Source organism: Phragmites australis, chromosome 4, assembly GCF_958298935.1.
Source record: "Phragmites australis chromosome 4, lpPhrAust1.1, whole genome shotgun sequence".
Lineage (NCBI taxonomy): Eukaryota > Viridiplantae > Streptophyta > Magnoliopsida > Poales > Poaceae > Phragmites > Phragmites australis.
The window spans coordinates 5,631,084-5,650,280 of NC_084924.1; the positions used below are offsets into that span (position 1 = coordinate 5,631,084).

General features: G+C 48.9%; 1 protein-coding gene across 1 annotated transcript; it reads right to left on the minus strand.

The window, feature by feature from the left end:
* Positions 1–8,886: 8,886 nt before the first annotated feature.
* On the minus strand, positions 8,887–17,724 carry LOC133915406 (cyclic nucleotide-gated ion channel 2-like). Its single transcript, XM_062358551.1, has 7 exons — positions 17,471–17,724; positions 16,639–17,308; positions 11,505–11,720; positions 10,536–10,855; positions 10,089–10,200; positions 9,774–10,010; positions 8,887–9,631 (listed from the first exon to the last, which is right to left on the minus strand). The coding sequence occupies exons 1-7, from the start codon at positions 17,506–17,508 to the stop codon at positions 9,044–9,046; spliced, it is 2,181 nt and encodes a 726-aa protein (XP_062214535.1). The 5' UTR covers positions 17,509–17,724; the 3' UTR covers positions 8,887–9,043.
* Positions 17,725–19,197: the final 1,473 nt, after the last annotated feature.

Genomic DNA, 19,197 nt, shown 5'->3' on the forward strand with positions numbered 1-19,197 from the left:
GAAATTTCACAACTCAGGTCACAGCAACTGCTAGAGAGGTTGAAGAAGCACAGAGGTAGGAACATGTAACATCGCAACGCAAGCAACGGTGTGGTCGCCGAGTTGTTGTAGCCGCGTCTTCTCCGACCGGCTGAGCAGCAGAAGCGCACGAACGACCTTAGCCCGTGGGGAAGGCAAGCAACGGCGGAGCAAATGGCAGGGTAGGCAGAGGGCGGCGGCCGTGCGGGGAAGAAGGGAGTCAGGGAGGTGGCAACCGTGCACGAGGAGTAGAGACGGTCAGGAATTTCAATTTTTTATAATTTTTTTATTGGTGAAAAGATTGAAAATCGTGAAATTTTGGTTTTTCTATCATTTGCTTTATAGATCTCATATGTTAGTAAAAGAAAATTCTAAAATTAGATATTTTGCTTTCCTTTTAATTTCATAAAATTTCATCAAAATTTTAACAAAACTTTAATCCCTAGCGGTGGCACGACGTGAGTGAGAGGGTGGCGTGAGCGGGAGGTAATTTCATCCTGTAAATATGGTAATTTCTAGTCCTTCAAAGCAAGGGACTCATTTTAACTTATACTTTACTAAGATAATAGACTATATATATAGCTTTCGTTCCTTTTTTACTATGCTAAAGTTTCAGTTTTTAACTTGGTTTTATGAATCACTTGTGAGAAAGAAAGATGATGACAATATACTGCATCACAGCCATACGGCCGGCACAAGATGCCATGGTCCCTGTCCCTCCTGTGCTAACTCGAGGTGGTCATGCGGGGGACCGTGCTAATCAGCACGCAAGCCTGCTCACGCACGATTTCAGACATCGTGTCCTTTCCTGTTTCCGGTAGCGCCGCGGTTCCCATCTTCCCTTTTCGACAGGGGACTCCTTTCTGGTTTACTTTTCAGGTCATCAACAAATTTGTAACAAAAAAGGTTCAGCTCAAAAGTTTTAACTAAAATATTTATGCAATACTTTCTGGACTGGAATCTTTTTACCAGGTCAACATTTTGAACTAATGGACGGTTTGTATGAGCTTTGCTTTTGATTTTTTTGAAAAGTTGTGCTTTTAATTTTGCTGAAAAGTTATTTTTGGATTTTAATTGTTGACTTTTTTTAAAAAAATAGCTTCTTAGCATACTATTTCTCAAAAAAGCTACTCTCAACTATTTTTTTAACTTCAAATTTATTTCCTCAGAAGACACTTTTCAACAAACTTATTTGTTTGGGCTTCTGCCTTCTGAGTTTCTGACAGAAACAAAACCCAGAAGCAGACTGAAACAAACATGCTTTAATACATTTTAGTGAAAGTTCTAGACTGAAAACTTTTCCATAAAGTTCGAACTCAAACTTTTCCACAAAGTTTGAACCGGAACTTTCTCCACAAAGTTAGAACTCAAGCTTATTCCACAAAGTTTGAGCCAAAAATTTTCACCGTTTTTTTATTGAAATGTTTGAATCAACAGAGAGAGAGGCATCTCCATCTAGCAGATCTGAAGAGAGAGGGTTGCGAATGACTCACCCGGCGTTCCTCCACCCCCTCCATTGGCAACGATGGCGATCCTCCACTGCCCTTCACCGACAGTGGTGCGCAACGACTATGTTTTTATTTTATTTTATTTTTGAGAGGTCCATCGAGCTCTGTTGAGAGAGAGGTGGGGAGCGGGCTCCCTCACGCACTTAACAGAAATTTTGGTCATACGACTGGAGCACTGTTGAAGATGTTCCAAATTCATTGCCCAAGACAAATGCCGACTTCTGACGGAGCGAAGCGGAGGCCCGTCGCCGGGAGGCTTGGGCCGGAGTACATATACCCGTCGCTAGGGTTTCACTGCGACTGATTCATTCATTCTCTTGTAAGCCGCCGCACGGCGTTGTAACCCGACTCTTGATAATAGTGAGGAGTGTTTACTGGCTGGCGCCCGTGATTTTTTCCCCTTCGAATTGGAGGGGTTTTCCACGTTAAATCTTGTGTCTCCGCTGTGATTTGATCTTGTGTTCTTCGTCGTTTATTCGCCGTCATTCACAACAAGCACATGAACATGACCACGTAACGGCGGAGCCACCAGTCCTGCCTAAGGGCCTGTCGGCCAGTGGCGGCGGCGCCGCCCCCTCCAGATCTGTCGTCCTGGCCCTGTGCCAACGCCACACGAGCTGGATGTGGACAGCTGCCAACGTCCGTCGATTGGTCTAGTAGTAGCGCGCGCGCCGTTCACTTGAGCTTCTCGTTGGCGAACTTGTACCGGAAGTGCTCCGTGATGAACCGCAAGTCCGTCACGCCGAGGCAGAATGCTCGCTCCGCCTCCACTCACTCGAACATGGCCCACGAGTCCATGAACGGCTGGTGTAGGCACCACGACGACAGCTCATCGCCGAGATAGTTACCCGCGCTCAAAATGCACATCGCTACCACGCCCTTGGTTAGCGGCTGCATGCGCTGCATGGGGTCGCCCTCACGGATCACCTTCTCGCCGTTGGAGAACACCAGCGGCCGTAGCCTCTAGCATGTTGCAATGGATCGATAAAACCATGTTCAACTTTAACAAATCGATCGCCGACTTGCAAATGTTATCCTTGTTGAATAAATCTTGTTTGTTGTATAGAGAGTCCGTTTTGCTAGAGAATCGGGCGCGTCAGTTAGTTCAGTCTACGTTTTTTCAGCTAAGTTCAGTTAGTGCAGCAGTGGCGGCAAGTCAAGAACAGAGCCGTGTGGGATGGCACACATTCTCCCTTTCGTGCCACGATTTGCTCGATAGTAGTGGTCCATTATCCCTCTTGTAATCCCTTTAAATAGCTAGAAGATCAATGGAAAAAGTCATAGCATTTTTGCAGCGCCAAATCCACTACCTCACTAAAGTTCAGAGTTCTGAACATTCAGTTACTGTTCATCACCCGAAAAGTTTCAGAAGAACTTCAGTCAGGCGCTAGAGTTTGAATCCGAGCGAGTGTGAGTTTTGAGTGATCAAATTAGGATCCAACAGTCCTGGACCTGATCCTAGACAACATGAGAGAAAATGTTTGCAATGGATCGATACAACCTGATCCTGGACAAGAAAATAAGGAGTGAGATGATCCATCGTCATCCTACTCCTCAAACCAAACACATTGTTAGCTACTTGCTGGCTTGTATTCTTTGCGCCGCATCAATCTCTCCGACCATCTCTTCTGCCCATTAGCAACTGCAGCTAAAGCAGCAATGTGAGGTCAGAAGCAGCAATCAAGGCGAACGTGGAGAGGCAAGCTGGCTACAAACATGGGTTACAGTTCTTGTAGACAATGGCTACAAGCTTGGAGTCGCTGCTTGCTACGATGATCAACTTCATGTCATCTAGCTCGAGTACTCTGAGTGATGTGCTCCTCGATCTCGTCACTCTTCTGGGCGACGAGAGCAGGATCCTCTGCGCCGACAACGCGGGTCGCACCTCGCTCTACGATGATGATTCGCACTCTGTCTCCATTGTCACCGTGCTCGACCTCAGGGCCTACAAGGGCGCGCGATGCCATTCCCATATCCATCACCCGTGTTGCCGATGGTGCTTCCGATGGTTATCCGGGACAAAGTGACAACCTTAACATCATGAGCCAGTGGTGGTCAGGATGTTTTCTCCGAGCATCAACAATTATGTGGTTGGTGTTCTCTCTAGCCACCACCCTTCCTCTACAAAAAGGTACCTACTGACATAGGCGCCTACACGGAGGTGGGCGGCTCCACTATATATGACCATGGCACGGGGCATCGACACTCTTACTGCTTCGACATAGCAAGCTAGAAATGGAGGCATGCAGGCAACTAGAGGCTGCCATTATCTGGCAAAGCTGAGTACGTGCCGGAGCTCAACTTTTGGTTTGGCCTCTCTACTTCCCGTCCCTTCCACTTGTGCACTTCTGACCTCTCTGTTGTGGACTTTGAGCAACCACCTGCAATCCTTCACACTTGGGTGGATCTTGACATGCCTAAGAGCTGGTCACCATTATAGCTCGACCTCGTCAACTTGGGCCCTGGCATGTTGCGTCATGAAGATCTTCCATTGTACGCGGCCCCCAGTTGCTATGAGCTCCTCCTCCTCCTCCTCCGACGAGGCAGTTGACTTCCGTAACGTGATCAACTAGGAGTTTGTTGTCTTAACTGGCAAACAGAGGCAGGACCAAACCCATGGCAAAGTGGGTTTCAGCCTCGGACGTAGGAATTTCGCTAAGGTGTAACCCAAGTAATAAAAGTCTATCCCAGTGTGATATTTTAGCATTAGTTCTAGGCTGTTAAAATTTAGTCTGGTGCGTGACCAAATGCTGGCCCTGCCTCTCTGGCATAGAGGTTGTGCGCTGCGGTGGTGAGGCTCCTCTAGGGAAGCTCCGGATGATCAAGCACAAGTCCAAATTCCACACCTTGGACGCTCTACCCATTTTGCTATAAAACGATGGTTACTACTGTTGTTATTTGGTTAAATTTTTAATGTTGATTTTTTTCATGGGCCAATCGGTTTCCTTCCCTTTATTGGCCCCTTTTGGTCTTTTGGCCAAAGCCCGTGAGGAGCTCACTACATGAGATTGTGCCGACGCTAGGGTTGGGTTTGGGGGCGATTTTCGGGATGAACTCGAGCTGGGATCATAAAGCTCTTGAGTGGTGGCGATGGTTGAGCGGAGCCCGAATCTTTCGGGCTCATGCTCTGATCCGTGAGCTGGCCGGGCTCTTTGCTAGCCGCCGGTTTCGATTTGGACAGTGGGGAGTCTTGGAGCTGCGCAAGGATTGTAAAGCCTAGACGGATTCGGTTGGGGGCTAGCAATCCTGGGAGTGTGTGCTCGAGGTGAGACTTTCCTATATCTATCTCGGTTCCTCCTCTCGGTTGGCATAGAAAAGAAGTGACAACTCTCCCATGTTGATTTGCTCTTGGTCTGGCGTGTGCTTAAACACTGGGCCTCTCTCCTGCTCGGCTATGAGAAACATTGGAGGGAGCATCTATGGTGGTGGTTGTCAGAGTTGTGATGCCCAGGCTCGCAGACATGTGTCGAACGTAGTGCGGTTGGCTTTGTATCTCTGATCTCCTTCACGCCGATGGCAACGGCTGGTGCTAGGTTTTCTGGGACAGGGGGTAGTGAGCTGTGCTTAGCCTCTCTTCGTCACGCCTTTGAGCAATTTTCTATGTGAGTTTCTATCTCTTTTTGAACTGAACAGTATGGTAGATCATGTCTAACTGCTCGATGATGAAGACTTAAGCTTACAATGTACTAGATTGCTGAGTACAATAGAGAACTTGATTAATCCTCTGATTTAGCAGCTGTTCTAGGCAATGCTTGAGTTTTTGTGGTCTGAGATCTTTTGATCTGACCCTGTATACTGAGTTGCGTCATTCTATGGTATACTTTGTGCACTGCTGATTAATTTGCATCCCTGGACTGAATGCTATTGCACTGATGGAGCTGTTAATTGCTTACTCTCTTTATTTTGTTGGTCTGCAGTTCAGCTAGTTCAGATTGCCTAGTTCGGTCTCAATTCTGTAACTTTGAATTCTATTCAGCACTGTCCAGGGACGCTTGATTTAATTTATAGGATAATAGATCATGTTCTGACTCAAGTTGTGATCTTAGAATCTAGTTCACTAGTGATGCATTTAGTGATAGGTTCAGGGGCAGAACCTAGTTGTTCCGGAGCCAACTATAGCTAAGTCTGAGAGCAATATTTTTATTCTACTGCTGTTCAGTTTTGTTCACATGATGAATGATCTTTCTACTATTGCTCAGGTAGTTTATTTATTCAAGATCATGTATTTAGCATATGTATTGTTATGCTTTTGTTATACTGACTTTGGTTTATAGAGATTTATGCTCTTAATACCGCATATTCCACAGGAACTACTGACTAGGCTGATCTAGGTTGGGCTAGTCCTTGTGTATTAGTTTATTTTTAAGGCATATATATTGTCATGTATATCAAGTGAATTGTTAAGTTTGAGATGGATAAATTGTGCGGTACTCCAGTGCGTGCCGTACTATGGGTGAATTAGTTTATTATATGTGATCAGTGAAGTGAATTGTTACTCTCTGAGTCTGAATCACTCATTGACTTGTCAGAATAAGGTCAACTCCAACAGCTACTCTAAAATTCTATCATTTAAAATACTATTACAGTATTCTCTATCACTATTATAGCATCCCTCATTCCATCTATCTCCAACGCATACTCTATATTCCATCCTCTATCTTCTCTCTCGTATATTAAATTGGTTTTCTTTAACTGTTTCCTTCACTCCGGCCCCTCACCATCTCCTCTTCATTCACTCTGCCCCCTCCCCCAGCTCCTCCCTTTTGCCACCACGCCCCCTCCCTCCCTCCGCCACCGCGCCCCCTCCCTCCCTCCGCCACCGCGCCCCCTCCATCCTCCATCCGCCGCACCCCCTCTCTCCCTCCCATCATCTCCACACAGCAGAGCACAGCACTGGAACAGAGAAGAGCAGGGAGCTGCTGGCTAAAACCCAGCGCCGCCGGTCAAATCCCTGAGCCCAAGCCCAAATCCGACAGGATCGAGCACTCAAGAGCTAGGAGAGGCGTCGCCGCCCGCTTCTCCTCCCTTTCCCGGGGCGAATCCACCATTTTCCCCACCAAGCTGAGCCCTCCGGCACCTTCTTCCCCATCTCCAGTGCAAAGCTCCTCGACTCACCGAGTCACCAGTGAAAGCCTGAAAGTGCATCTAGGCCTCCTAAGTGGGTTTTGGCTTATTGATAACAAAACGATTAAAGAACTAACATGCTTTGCGAGTATTGAACAGGTATAAGCATTAGTTGTGAAGGTAAATAACGTTTGACGCCCGCCGAAACAATTGAAGAATCAACGAAGGGCACAAGATAGGGCTTACATTCATTTTACTTTTGAAATTGAGTCTAGGATAGATTTTTTCTTAGATGGATGGATTTAATTGCTTGAATGTGTCTCAATGCTCAAGAGATTCTTTAGAACCACCCAGTTGAGAGACACATTCACTCACGGACACGAAACTCTTTCTGAAAAACTTCAGAGTCCGGAGTCTCCGGTGTTCACCGGATACTCCGGTACTCAGCGTTCAGCCGGAGTCTCCGAGAGAGCCTCCGGCAGAGAGTCTCGGTTACGGTTTAATCTTTTTAAGAAAAAGACCGGAGTCTCCGGTGTTCACCGGATACTCCGGTAAAATGTTTAGTGTGCAGTCGGAGTCTCCGAGGTAGACTCCGGCAGAGGCTCTCGGTTAGCATTTAATCTTTTTGATAAAAAGAAATAAAGACCGGAGTCTCCGGTGTTCACCGGATACTCCGGTACCTGGAGATGCCGGAGGATCCGGCTAGTCTCCGGACTTAGTCTGTTTTGAAAAATATGTCAGGACCGGAGACTCCGGTGTTCACCGGAGACTCCGGTAATTAAACAGAACTGTAACGGCTAGTTCTGACACGTTCGTGACCGTTCTGACGCCGTTTTTGGAATTAGTACCGGAGACTCCGGTGTACACCGGATACTCCGGTAAGCTCTGACAAAAACAGTAACGGCTAGTCTGTGAGAGAGGGCTATAAATGCCCCCTCTCTCCATAGCATTCAGAGCTTGCTGTGGCTGGTTTTCTTGAGACCTCTTGAGCACTTTAAGAGCATTCAAAGCCCCTCCAATCATCTCTAGAGCAAAATTTGCACAAATTGAGAGTGTGTGTTTGGAGAGGGTTCAAGCCACTTGGGCATTGATTTCTTCATCAAGCTTCTACTGTGAACATCTCCCTTGAAGTTTTGGGCTTCTAGAAGAAAAGGAGTCGCCCGAAGAGCACCCGAAACTTGTGGTGTGCCTCGGGAAGTTTGTAAGCAACTTCATATTGAGTAAGAATTTCTAGCTTGATCTTTGTGGTCGCTAGAAGAGGATAGGGTTGGAGAAGACCCGGCTCTTTGTGAGCTCCTCAACGGAGACGTAGGTACTTCTTTGTGAGGTGGCCGAACTCCGGGATATATTCTTGTGTTCTTATTTGCGAAACTTACTTTATCGTGTGCATTTGGTAATTTGTCATTTAAATTGCTATAGTGTCAACCTTGCTAGTTTTAAGTGTTATTCTAGCTTTGTAATATCTACTTGACCTAGTGCAACTCTTATATTCTAGCTGTGGTCTTTAGTTCAAATTTATTCTGAAAATCCCTGTCAGGCCGGATACTCCGGACTAGACCGGATACTCCGTACCATACCGGAGTATCCGGACTTCACTGAAATATCCGGCAGTTTAATCCGCTGTTTTTTAGTTTTAATTTTCAGAAAAAGCCTATTCAGCCCCCCTCTAGGCTCTTTCAAAGCCCCTCCACAAGCCTCCACTGTTCCATCCAATGCCTCGGTGAGTTTCCTAGCGGCGCGCTGAGGGTCGCCGACCGTCCTCCTCCCTTCCCTCAGCCACCTCCTACTTGCACGTTGACGATCGAACGCCACCGCCGCCACGCGCTGTTGCTGGACACCATCTTCTAGCACTAACCCCGAGGTGGACCCCGGCCGGAATCGCCGGTGAGGACGACGCTAGTGAGCTCACACCGTGTCGGACACCATGAGTCACGGGGGCTCAATCCACTTTTTCACTCCGCCTTCGCCACACCAGTTCCGCGAACTCGCGGGAGCATGGAGTCGTTGCCAAGTGAGCCCCCGCACAGTGTTGCGACCGAATATTTCCTCTGACAAATATGCCGCTCCTCTCTCCTCTCCGAGTTTTGGCCGCATCACTATATCACTCAAAACTATCTCCGCTGAAGAGCGTTTGCAGACCGTACGGAGTCCGTAGCCGCACTGTAGCACTGGATACAGATCGCGCTGAAGTTGGCCTAAGATGCCAGTATCGTAGTATAACACAACCGTACAGGCAGCAGCACGCGCGATTTTCTATCTTGGCGGTTCCCCTTCCATGTGAAACCAGTGCAGTCAGTAGTGATTTTAGACAAGACTTCCCTGGAAAAAAGTACAGCCATACAGTGGATAACTCATTCGCTTATCAGAAGAGGACAGCAATACAGTACAGTAGAGCCATGGCAGATGACACGGCCGGCGCCGGCGCGACAGGATGGTCCCTCCTGCTCACAGCTTCACTCGAGGTGGTCATGCGGCCGGAGCGACATGAACATGGCCGCGTAGTGGCGGAGCCGCCGGTCCCCGTCGTCGCCGGGACCGCCGGCCAGCAGAGCCGCCGGCGTGGTCGCGTCTGCCGTCCTGGCCCTGTACCGGCGCCACGCGAGCTGGATGTTGACGGCGGCCCACGTCCGCCAGTTGGACGAGTAGTAGCGCGCCGTGCGCTTGAGCTTCTCGTTGGCGAACTTGTACCGGAAGTGCTCCGTAATGAACCGCAGGTCCGGCGCGTCGAGGCAGAACGCCTGCGCCGCCTCCACGCACTCGAACGTGGCCGACGACGCGGGGAGCCGGTCCACGAACGGCCGGCGCAGGCACCACGACAGCAGCTCGTCGCCGAGGAAGTTGCCCGCGCCCAGCATGCACGTGGCCACCACGCCCTTGGTCAGCGGCTGGGTGCTCCGGAGCTTGCCCTGCAGGATGAACACCATGCGCTGCACCGGGTCGCCCTCGCGGATCACCTTCTCGCCGCTGCAGAACACCAGCGGACGCAGCCTGTCGCAGATATTGTCCAGGATGAGGTCGTCCATGCCATGGAACAGCGGAACCTGGCAAGGAAAAATCATGTTCACCATTAAGAAATTCGATCGTGCCTTGCCATGCAACAGAAAACTGACTGAACATTTTTCAATACAAAAATCAGGCAAAATGACAACAATTTACTAACCAAAAGCTGTTCAGAGATAGTACCTGTTTAACCAGCTCGAGGCAGAGATAGCGCTTGATGTCTCGCCTGAGCCCTTCAGGCAAGTCCTTGATCATCTCCATCTCCTCATCTCCGGTGACGGCCGCCCAGCGTTCGCGCTCGTACTTGCGGACCCTTTGCCTCAGACGGCACGACAATTGCCTCCGTCTCATCCACCATTCCATGTCCCGGAACCGCAGCTGCATCTTCCGCTTTCTTGCCAGGACGGCGTGCAAGAATACCTGCAGATTCGGTCAGCTGTAATTAGCAAACTGCTGCGATATAATTGGAGCAAAATAAATTGGGCAGCAGCACTTCACTTGTATGTTTCCGATCAGTAGTGTGAAGAGCATCAAGCCACTGAGTACATTGATTATGCTGAATATCACCTCGAGACCATTGCTTGTAGGCTCGAGATCATTGCCGAAAGTACTGCCAAGCAATCCAAGGAATTAAACAAGTTTATGAAGATGTAGTGAAGCAATATTAAAGTGAAGATCATTAATCAAGTAGTCTCGTTTCCACAAGGAGCTGTTAAACATAATATGGCAGCAGCATTAAAAAAGAGAGTAAGGCAATACATGGAACAATAGTAGAGTGTTTTCATGGAACTGGGGCATCAGTTTGATGCTCTGTTTATGTAAATAAACAATATCAGAAAGAAAGAGCATTTCACATATATAGATAGATTATTCAGAGCACAATTTTGTAGAGAGAACGGACTCGATGCTGGAGACAAGTGAAATAAATTCCCTCAAAGTAATTACCTGAGGGTCATGAGGCCCCAAAATATAGGATAGAGTATTTTGACAGCAAGTGAATTGCTCGATATAACAGGAAGAGCTCCCTTGTAGATTCCATAAGCAAAGGATCCATTGCCTCTTAGACAAGTCGACACGTCTTGTTGGCCAAATGAAGTCATGTTACATGCTAATCCATTATTATTTGATGACCAAGGAAGGTGAAAACACATCTCCTTGGAACAAGCAAGTGATATTAGATTGCAACTTTTGTTTTTCTTGCATTCATCCTGAAGGCAGGAGGCAATACGCTGAATTGTAAGAACATACCAACACCCACCTGCGATCTGGAAATGGCAGAACGTTGATGAGTAATCAGCATTACCCAGATAACTCAGTATGCATTGGTCCTAACTTTGACACCAATTTTGTATGAATCCACCAGACAAGACTGTTCATATTCTGGCGAATTCAACAAATTACAGACAAGAATTCTCATGTAGGAAAAGTTCAAGCTTGTTTTTTTACGATTTAGAGTCACTGCACAATTTTATTGGTGTACCTCTTCTTTTCAATCAGTTGTACAGATGTTACTGTTGCCATTGTTGGGATTATTTCCCTGTTCAGCAATAGTATGAACAATAATATTGACAGACAGGAACAGTTCGTCTATATCATTACCTTCAAATTTGCCATTTTCATCAGCAACAATTTGGTACTAACGTTGGAAAAATCACAAGGTAGCAAAAATTAGTGGATCTAGTGCCCCATAAATAATAAGGCTTTACTACTGAAATATATGCAGCTATTATAGACCACCTTTTTTTTGTGGGAAAATTCAAAAAAACATTGACTAAACTAACAACCAGATAACAATGATTGGCATTCTCAATTGCACTCTATGGCATTATGAGAGGATTGAGAGCGACTCTAGGATTCCACGTCTACGATTTGTTCTTTATTTTTCAATTAACTAACGAGGAAGGGAATACTCACATGAGAAGCAATGAAATAGGCAAACAGATTTAGACCAAACCCCCACCATATTGTTCCAAATATGTAACCAGTCACCTTCTGCATTTTCCTCATGATATGAATACTGTGGTACACCTTGGGGAGAAACTGAAATAAGAATATGAGCAGCAATATTGTCATGATAACTTTAACTTGCTCCTCCCTTATTAACTTTGGTATAACCAGCCAGAAGATGACCTGCAGATTTTGATGAACCGCGTTGTTGAGCAAAACAGAAGTTATAAAAGTAATGGAAAATACATAGTTCGATTTTATTCATTTCTTTGTCAGCACTGTTTCGCTATTAAGAAGCATACAGATTTCATGAAAGTTAATTGAACAAACCAGAACATAAAACTGTTAAATTCTGTCTTCAGAAGCTTTTCTCTATGGGCACTCGAGAATATTCCGTCAAGTGTATTGCTGATATGTTGTGATAATCAAAGCCCTCAATACACCGTAAACACTTATGTTCAGGGTTCCACCTTTTCTTTCTGAATACTGCTGTACATAGCACTAGTGCCTGTCTACTAGCGATTTTCCCCATAGTATATCAATTTTTTTAGTGGGTGCTACTCCTTGATAGTATATCATTCACAATGTTATCTTTTCTGATATAACCGCGATGGCTCCTTTTCTACCTTTTTGAAGATAAATATGGAGAGAAAGAAACAGCGAGGGCTAAAAAGTATTCCATGACAAAAAGAATACGCTGGTATGGCTGAGCTCTTGACAACTAGGCATGTTGATAATTCAGCAGTCCCTTTAGAACAATAATTCCACTTCATTGTCCATGATAAATCATCCAATGAACAGTCCATTCGTTGATATCATAATGATATAATTAACATTTTTGCGGGCACGACTGGTCCAAATAAGAACTAGTCCACACATAACATGCAGCCATACCCCACATAAAATTGACAAGCGCAATTATGCGAAACAAAAGTGAACACTACATGACAAAAACTAGCCCTCGCTTGGAAAAAAAAGACAACATCATCTGAACGACAAAGACTGATGCATAATCAGCGAACAATAATTCGATGGCATGGATGGAAATCGGACAACTCTCCCAAGAACACCAGCCACATGAGAGTCTGGTCTCAACTCTAAAGTAGTGGCAGCGATGAAATGGGAATATCCTGTTTTGCTCCAGGAGAAACCACAATTCTATACGTCTAAAGCTTGTCTCCTTCCAATCTGTCCAAGTGGTCGAACGAGCACTCCTCGCCGACACTGGTGCGGCTAGACCGCGTGTTCTGCACCATCGACTGGGAGGACCTCTTTCCAGATTGTCTCCTGCAGAGCTCCAGGACCGGAGTTTCGAATCATTGCCCTCTGTTCTTGGGTATGAGAGACAATATCAGGGGAAAGGCGCGCTTCCCCTTCGAGAGCTTATGGCCTGCTCTCGAGGGGTTCTATGAGGCGGTACTTCAAGCTTGGTCGTCTCCGGTGGAGGCCGTCTGTCCGGTCCATCGTCTCGCCCTGAAATTTAGTGGTTTTACCCAAGGGTTGCAAGCTTGGAGCCAGCAGAAGGTCGGCAAAGTTAACTCTCAGCTACACCTGACTCGGAAGCTTCTTCACCGGCTGGACATTGCGCAGGACGGGCGGAGTCTCGATTGGAGAATTGGCTGCGTCGGCATCTCAAGAAACACTGCCTGGCCTTGGCCTCCCTCCAGCGCACCATTGCACGCTTGGTCGCAGATTTCTTGGCTGCAGGATGGTGACGCAAACACTTCGTTCATCTACATGCCAGATATCAAAAACGAAAGAATTTTGTGGCGACGCTCAAGGTCGACGATCTCGTACTGACCTCCCAGCAAGACAAGGCGCAGGCTATTTGGGACTTCTACACTGACTTGTTTGGCTCCCCGCATCAACGACGCTCCACTCTGCGCCTTCAAGCCTTCCATCCAGTGGCCTATGATCTGGCCGCTCTGGACTTGCCGTTTGAAGAGTCTGAAGTGTGGGAAACTATCAAGCAATTGCCGTCGGACAAGGCGCTAGGTGCTGATGGGTTCACGAGTCGGTTCTATAAGGAATGTTGGACAATCAAAGAGGATGTCTTAGCGGTGCTACACGCATTGCACGGCAGTGATGGCAGGAAGCTGCACCTCGTGAACTCGGCTTTCCTGGTGCTGATCCCCAAAGCGTCGGTCGTTGATCATGTGCGGAATTTTAGACCGATTAGCTTAGTTCATAGCTTTGGGAAGCTGGTCACCAAGATTTTGGCTAACCATCTTGCGCCCAGGCTCTCGTCAATGGTTTCTGTGAATCAAAGCGCGTTCATTAGAGGGCATTGTATTCATGACAACTTCCTTTTAGTCCAGCAGATGGCCAAGTTCCTTCACAACCAAAGGTTGCCTCAGGTCCTTCTCAAACTCGACATTACAAAGGCCTTCGACTCAGTCTCCTAGCCTTTTCTGGTGGAAGTGCTGGCGCACCTAGGGTTCGGACCTCGATGGAGGAACATGTTGTGTATGTTGTTGGCGTCCTCGTCAACGCGTGTCCTTCTTAATGGCTGCCTGTGAGAGATTATTGAGCATCGGTGTGGCCTTCGTCAAGGCGACCCACTGTCTCCGATGCTTTTTATCCTAATAATGGATATGATGAATGCATTGTTTCTCAAGGCGGCCGAGGAGGGTTTGCTGCATCCGTTGGCAAATAGGGACATTGGTCACCGGCTGTCAATGTATGCGGATGACGTCGTGTTATTTATCCATCCGATGACCCGAGATCTCTCAATGAGTAAGGCCATTCTTCACTCATTTGGCGAGGTGTTTGGACTGCAGACCAACAGCGTAAGAGCTCGATCATCCAATCTAATGTTGGGAAACTGACCTAGAACTTGTCCGAGAGGAATTATCGTGCACGGTTGCCAGCTTCCCGTGCAAATACTTGGGCTTGCCTCTGTCGACTAGCAAGTTGCGCAGAGCTGACTTGCAGCCGCTCATCGACAAGTTTGATGACTTGCCTCTGGGATGGAAAGCGGGCCTACTGAATATCATGGGGAGATCCGTCCTCGTACGAGCCGTGCTCACTACAGTTCCTATCTATACGCTCCTGGCAATAGATGTGCTAATGGGTGCTGAACGCACTTGACAAGAGACGGAGGGCGTTTCTCTTGAAAGGTAGAAAGCAAGTCAACGGTGGGCATTGTGTTGTTGCCTGGATGCATGTGTGTCGGCTGTTGGATCTTGGAGGCCTTGGCATACATAACCTAGAGCTCCTTGGTTGGTCCCTTCGGATGCGGTGCCTGTGGTTGCAGAAAATGCAGCCGAATCGCCCATGGGCATCATTTCAAACTGCTACTCATATCAATGCTCAAGCGATGTTCGCGCTGTCATTGATGTCCATGGTGGGAGAGGGACGGTCAACTCTGTTTTGGTCGGATAGGTGGCTTCTCAGTCGCTCCCTGCAAGACATGGCACCGGCCTTGCTTCCTTTTGTGGCGAAGCGAGCTGTCACTACACGGACAATGTTTGACGCCTTACAAAACCGGGCTTGGATTCGGGATATCAGCGGTAGCCTGACCGTGCTGGCTATGATGGAGTATCTTCATGTGTGGGATAAGGTAGAAGGTACAACCTTACAACCCAGGTGCCCTGACCAGCATGTGTGGACACCAGCGGCCTCAGGAACGTTCTCGACACGCTTGGCGTACCACCAGTTCTTCACGAGTGCTATCAGTTTTGAGCCTTACAAGAGGATTTGGAAGATGTGGGCGTCGCTAAGGGCCAAGTTCTTCATTTGGCTGGCCACGCTAAATAGATGTTGGACAGCAGACTGTCTTGAGCGCCGAGGCTTGCAACACCCGCAGAGTTGCCGCCTCTACGATTAGGAAGCGAAAACGGTGCAATACCTGCTAACGGATTGTGAGAGGTTTGGTTGGAGTTGCTGCCTCTACGATTAGGAAGCGAAAATGGTGCAATACCTGCTAACGGATTGTGAGAGGTTTGGTTCAAAGCGCTTCAACGAGTTGGTCTGCAAGACTTGGCTCCAGGAAATGCTGACTGCTGTCTTCCAGAGTTGGTGGAAGCGTGCCCAGTGCAAAGTTTCCAAGGAGATCCGAAAGGGCATGGACTCTTGGGTGATCCTTGTGGCTTCGTCGATTTGGAAACTCCAAAACCGATGCGTCTTTGACGGGGCTCGCTCCTCTGTTAGGAATCTACTGCGGGAGATAAATGAGGAGGCCGGGCTTTGGTGTCCCAGAGGAGCTATATGGTTGCGTTCTTTGTTGGGTCGAGTCTTTTAGGTCTTTGGTCATAGACAAAGTCCGTGACGCGTATGTTCATCTACATCTAACCCGACCATTGGTATGATTGTACTCAAAGTTTTATCTTTTCTTAATATAATGACACACGGCTCTCATGCGTATTCGAGAAAAAAAATCTATTCGAGTGATGGGACACAGAAACCTGTAACCATGCCAGAAGGCCGCCCTGCGATGAGCAACATGCTGATATGCATCACTGAACTATCATTTTGTTTCCAGTTTCCTTGCATCAATGCTGGTTTTCTCATTGTAACCATGGTCATTTTCAAATACTACCATCAATGCTTTTTTTTTTTTCACATTGCATGATTGCATCCATGGTCATATCCAAATACTACCACCACCAATAATGGTTGCTATGCCATTATTGATCCATACTTGTTCCGTAAGCTCATCAAACTCTATCGTCTACTGCCAACCTCGACCTGAATTATCTAAGGCAGCAATCACTGGGGTTGGGATCCTTCCAGTAAACTGGAGCCTCCCTGCCACCACACACATGCCTGCCAATGCCAGCATTGCACACTACCACGCATCTCTATCTAGTAGCAGAAACTTGCATTTTTTACACATCAGCTCACTACTGGACACTGCTGTACCTGAAAATGTACTTCTGTGCCCTATTGTGCAATTCCGACAAGGATGAAGGGCGGTGTGCAGTGTGCTCTTTCTCAGAATCAGACACGTGACATGTCCATGATTTTGGGGCGTTTGATCTCTCAGACCCTCACCTACACGGCTACTGTGTTCGGTTGTATGCTTGGAACCTTTGTTTGCAAAATTTCCGTGGTAAAAATGGTAGATTGAGTTTGGGGGAAGTGAATGTCAGCAGCTGACCTGCGGTATGGGCAGGATGACGAAGAGGTCGAACCAGAGGCCCTTGACGGAGCGGGCGTAGTGGGCGGCGATGGCGCGCGCGTCCCAGACGAGCTTGCCGCAGCCGACGACGAGGGACTCACGGGAAACGTAGGCGAGGCGGAACTGCAGCAGCACGTGCGCCAGGTGCGCGACGTCGGCGAAGGTCCGGAGCGTGGTGACCGCGGCGGCGAGGCCGGCGTCCATGTACAGGCAGGGGCGGCCGGCGCGGCCGATGGAGAGCGCGTAGAAGAAGAGCGGGTCCACCGCCAGCGCCGCCGCGCGGCCCAGCAGGATCCACCGGTTCCACCGCTGCACGCGCTTGCTCCGCGGGTCCAGCACCGGCCCGAACAGCCACCGCGCCGCGGCCCCCGCGTGGTGGTGCGCCGCCGCCAACGCCGACGCCGATGCCGACTGGGCCTGGTGCGCCTGGACCGGCACTAGCGAGGACCCCGCGTCCGCATCCCAGTCCGGCGAGTGCACCTGGTCGCAGGTCGTGGAGTGGAACGCCGGCACCCCGGGCTGCGTGCACGCGTAGCACTCCCCCGCCGGCCCCGCCACCGACCGGCCGCTCCCGCCGCCGCCTCCCGCCTCCTCGTCCCGGACCACTCCCGGGCTCCCCCTGACCCCATCACACACTCGCGCGAGCAGCCTTGCCAAGAAAACAACCACACGTAAGAATCGATCGCCAACAAACACAGGCGCGCGCGCGCACTCCAAGACCGAATCAAGAACCCATCGCCAAGACGCCAAGAAGCAAACACTTCAAGGTGCCACTCAATCTCTCCGAATGAAACCAGGAGGCGGGGAGCACCTCGTGGGGAGGGAGCGGAAGAAGGCGAGGGAAGGCATGTCCCATGCATCCACGGCGACAACAATGAAAGGATCCTGCTAGCCGCGCGCGCGCTGAGCTAGCTGGAGTTTGGCTCCTGTGCACTGAAACGGCGAGGCGTTGGATGGGCAAGTAAAGAGAGGGAGTACAACTGTGCAGGGGCCCAAATACGTGTCGACGTGGCGCGTACGTGCGCCGTGCATATGCACTAGGGCGCCTACTACACCTACCGGCTTGACAAGAGCAATTGTTCGTAGCGGGGCCGTCTCCTAGTACAGGCGAACTGAGCACATCAGCATGCAATCATTGATGAACCATTGAACCTATACCAACTAATGTGGATTTTGCTAAGAAATGTGATTCTGCGTCTATAGCAGGTTTCCATATTTGTACACCTCAAAGGAAGTTTAAAAATCATGCATATACATGTCGTAAGTGTATAGATATGAACTGTTTGAGATATATTACTTTATATTTTCGTTTCGTATCCACGGAGCGTGCCAGTAAAATACAACTCCATAAACTACCACATATCTCGTCCGTTCATCTCACTCACCTAATATTCACCCCCATGTTGATTTTTTCATCTAACCTATTTTTCACCTACCCTAAACACGAATCTCAACGTAAATGAACTGTGTTGACGAGACACTGCTGGCCAACTAATACTACTGGATTGTTTACATAGGGAGTTCGCTTAATCATGTTTGCTCTTATGCGGTGGAGAGTGTTGCACGGCTCTGCCTCCGCCCGCCGCTGGCGGTGCCGCGAATACTGATGCATCTTTGGTCGTATGCAATAAGGTGAGGGTGCGAGTGTGACGCCTTGGCTTGGCGCTGTGGATCGCTTGGACTTTGGAACTAGGGATGGCAATGGGTCGATACCCATCAGGTAGTAACACCCGTACCTATACCAGTGTGAAAAAAGCACCTACTACAATACCCATACTCACACATGGTTATAATATTTACTCGTACCTGTGCGGGTAACGGTTACCCGACGGGTTATCCGTGGATGGCAACTTGCCCTCAGCAGCCACGCCGCCTACGCGGTGGCTCTCATCCGCGCTGTCCAGTAGGGCATCACCATCTCCCTCATCATCTACCTCCTTGTGCGCCAATCCAGATCTGGGCCCCTTCCTCCTCAAGCAAGCATGCGACACCATGTTCTCCGGGGAGGGTAGCACGACGACCAAGATCTGGGTAGGGGAGGCATCAACTGTCATGAGGTTGCTTGGGGTGGCCGAATCTAGGAGGGTTAAGGCGGCGGCCGATATCTGGGGTCTCGACAGAGCCGTTGGGATATGCACGGGAGACGCCAAGATAGAGAATCCTCTATCACAACCATCGCGGATCTGCACAGGAGACCCCTCCACCACTGGAATAGATGGTTGAGGGTGGTGGCAGCAGGGATCCTACGGTAGCTACAGTGGTGGCAGCTAGGATCCGAAAGGGGGCGATGACTGGGAGTGACGATGAAGGAGGTGTTGGACAGGTAGGGCCACCACCGCAACAGATGGTTGGGGGGTGACGGTGGTGATCCTGCGATGGCGGCATCAAGGATCCATGAGGGGATGGTGGTGACGACTGAGAGGGGGTACGAAGGAGGAGGCGGCGGCAACTGGGAGGGGCGATGAAGGAGGCGACGGCTTTAGTGCTTCACACGCACGACCGCACAGCACGGGTCTGGGATTTTGGGGCTGGGTACTT

Excerpts from the sequence above, each read along its gene's own strand:
- LOC133915406 (XM_062358551.1), bottom strand. The coding sequence starts at position 17,508 with ATGCCTTCCCTCGCCTTCTTCCGCTCCCTCCCCACGAG. Across the intron at positions 11,721-16,638 it reads TCATCCTGCCCATACCGCAG|GTCATCTTCTGGCTGGTTAT; the intron begins GTCAGCTGCTGA and ends CAAAATCTGCAG. Across the intron at positions 10,201-10,535 it reads TGGGGCCTCATGACCCTCAG|TACTTTCGGCAATGATCTCG; the intron begins GTAATTACTTTG and ends ATTGCTTGGCAG.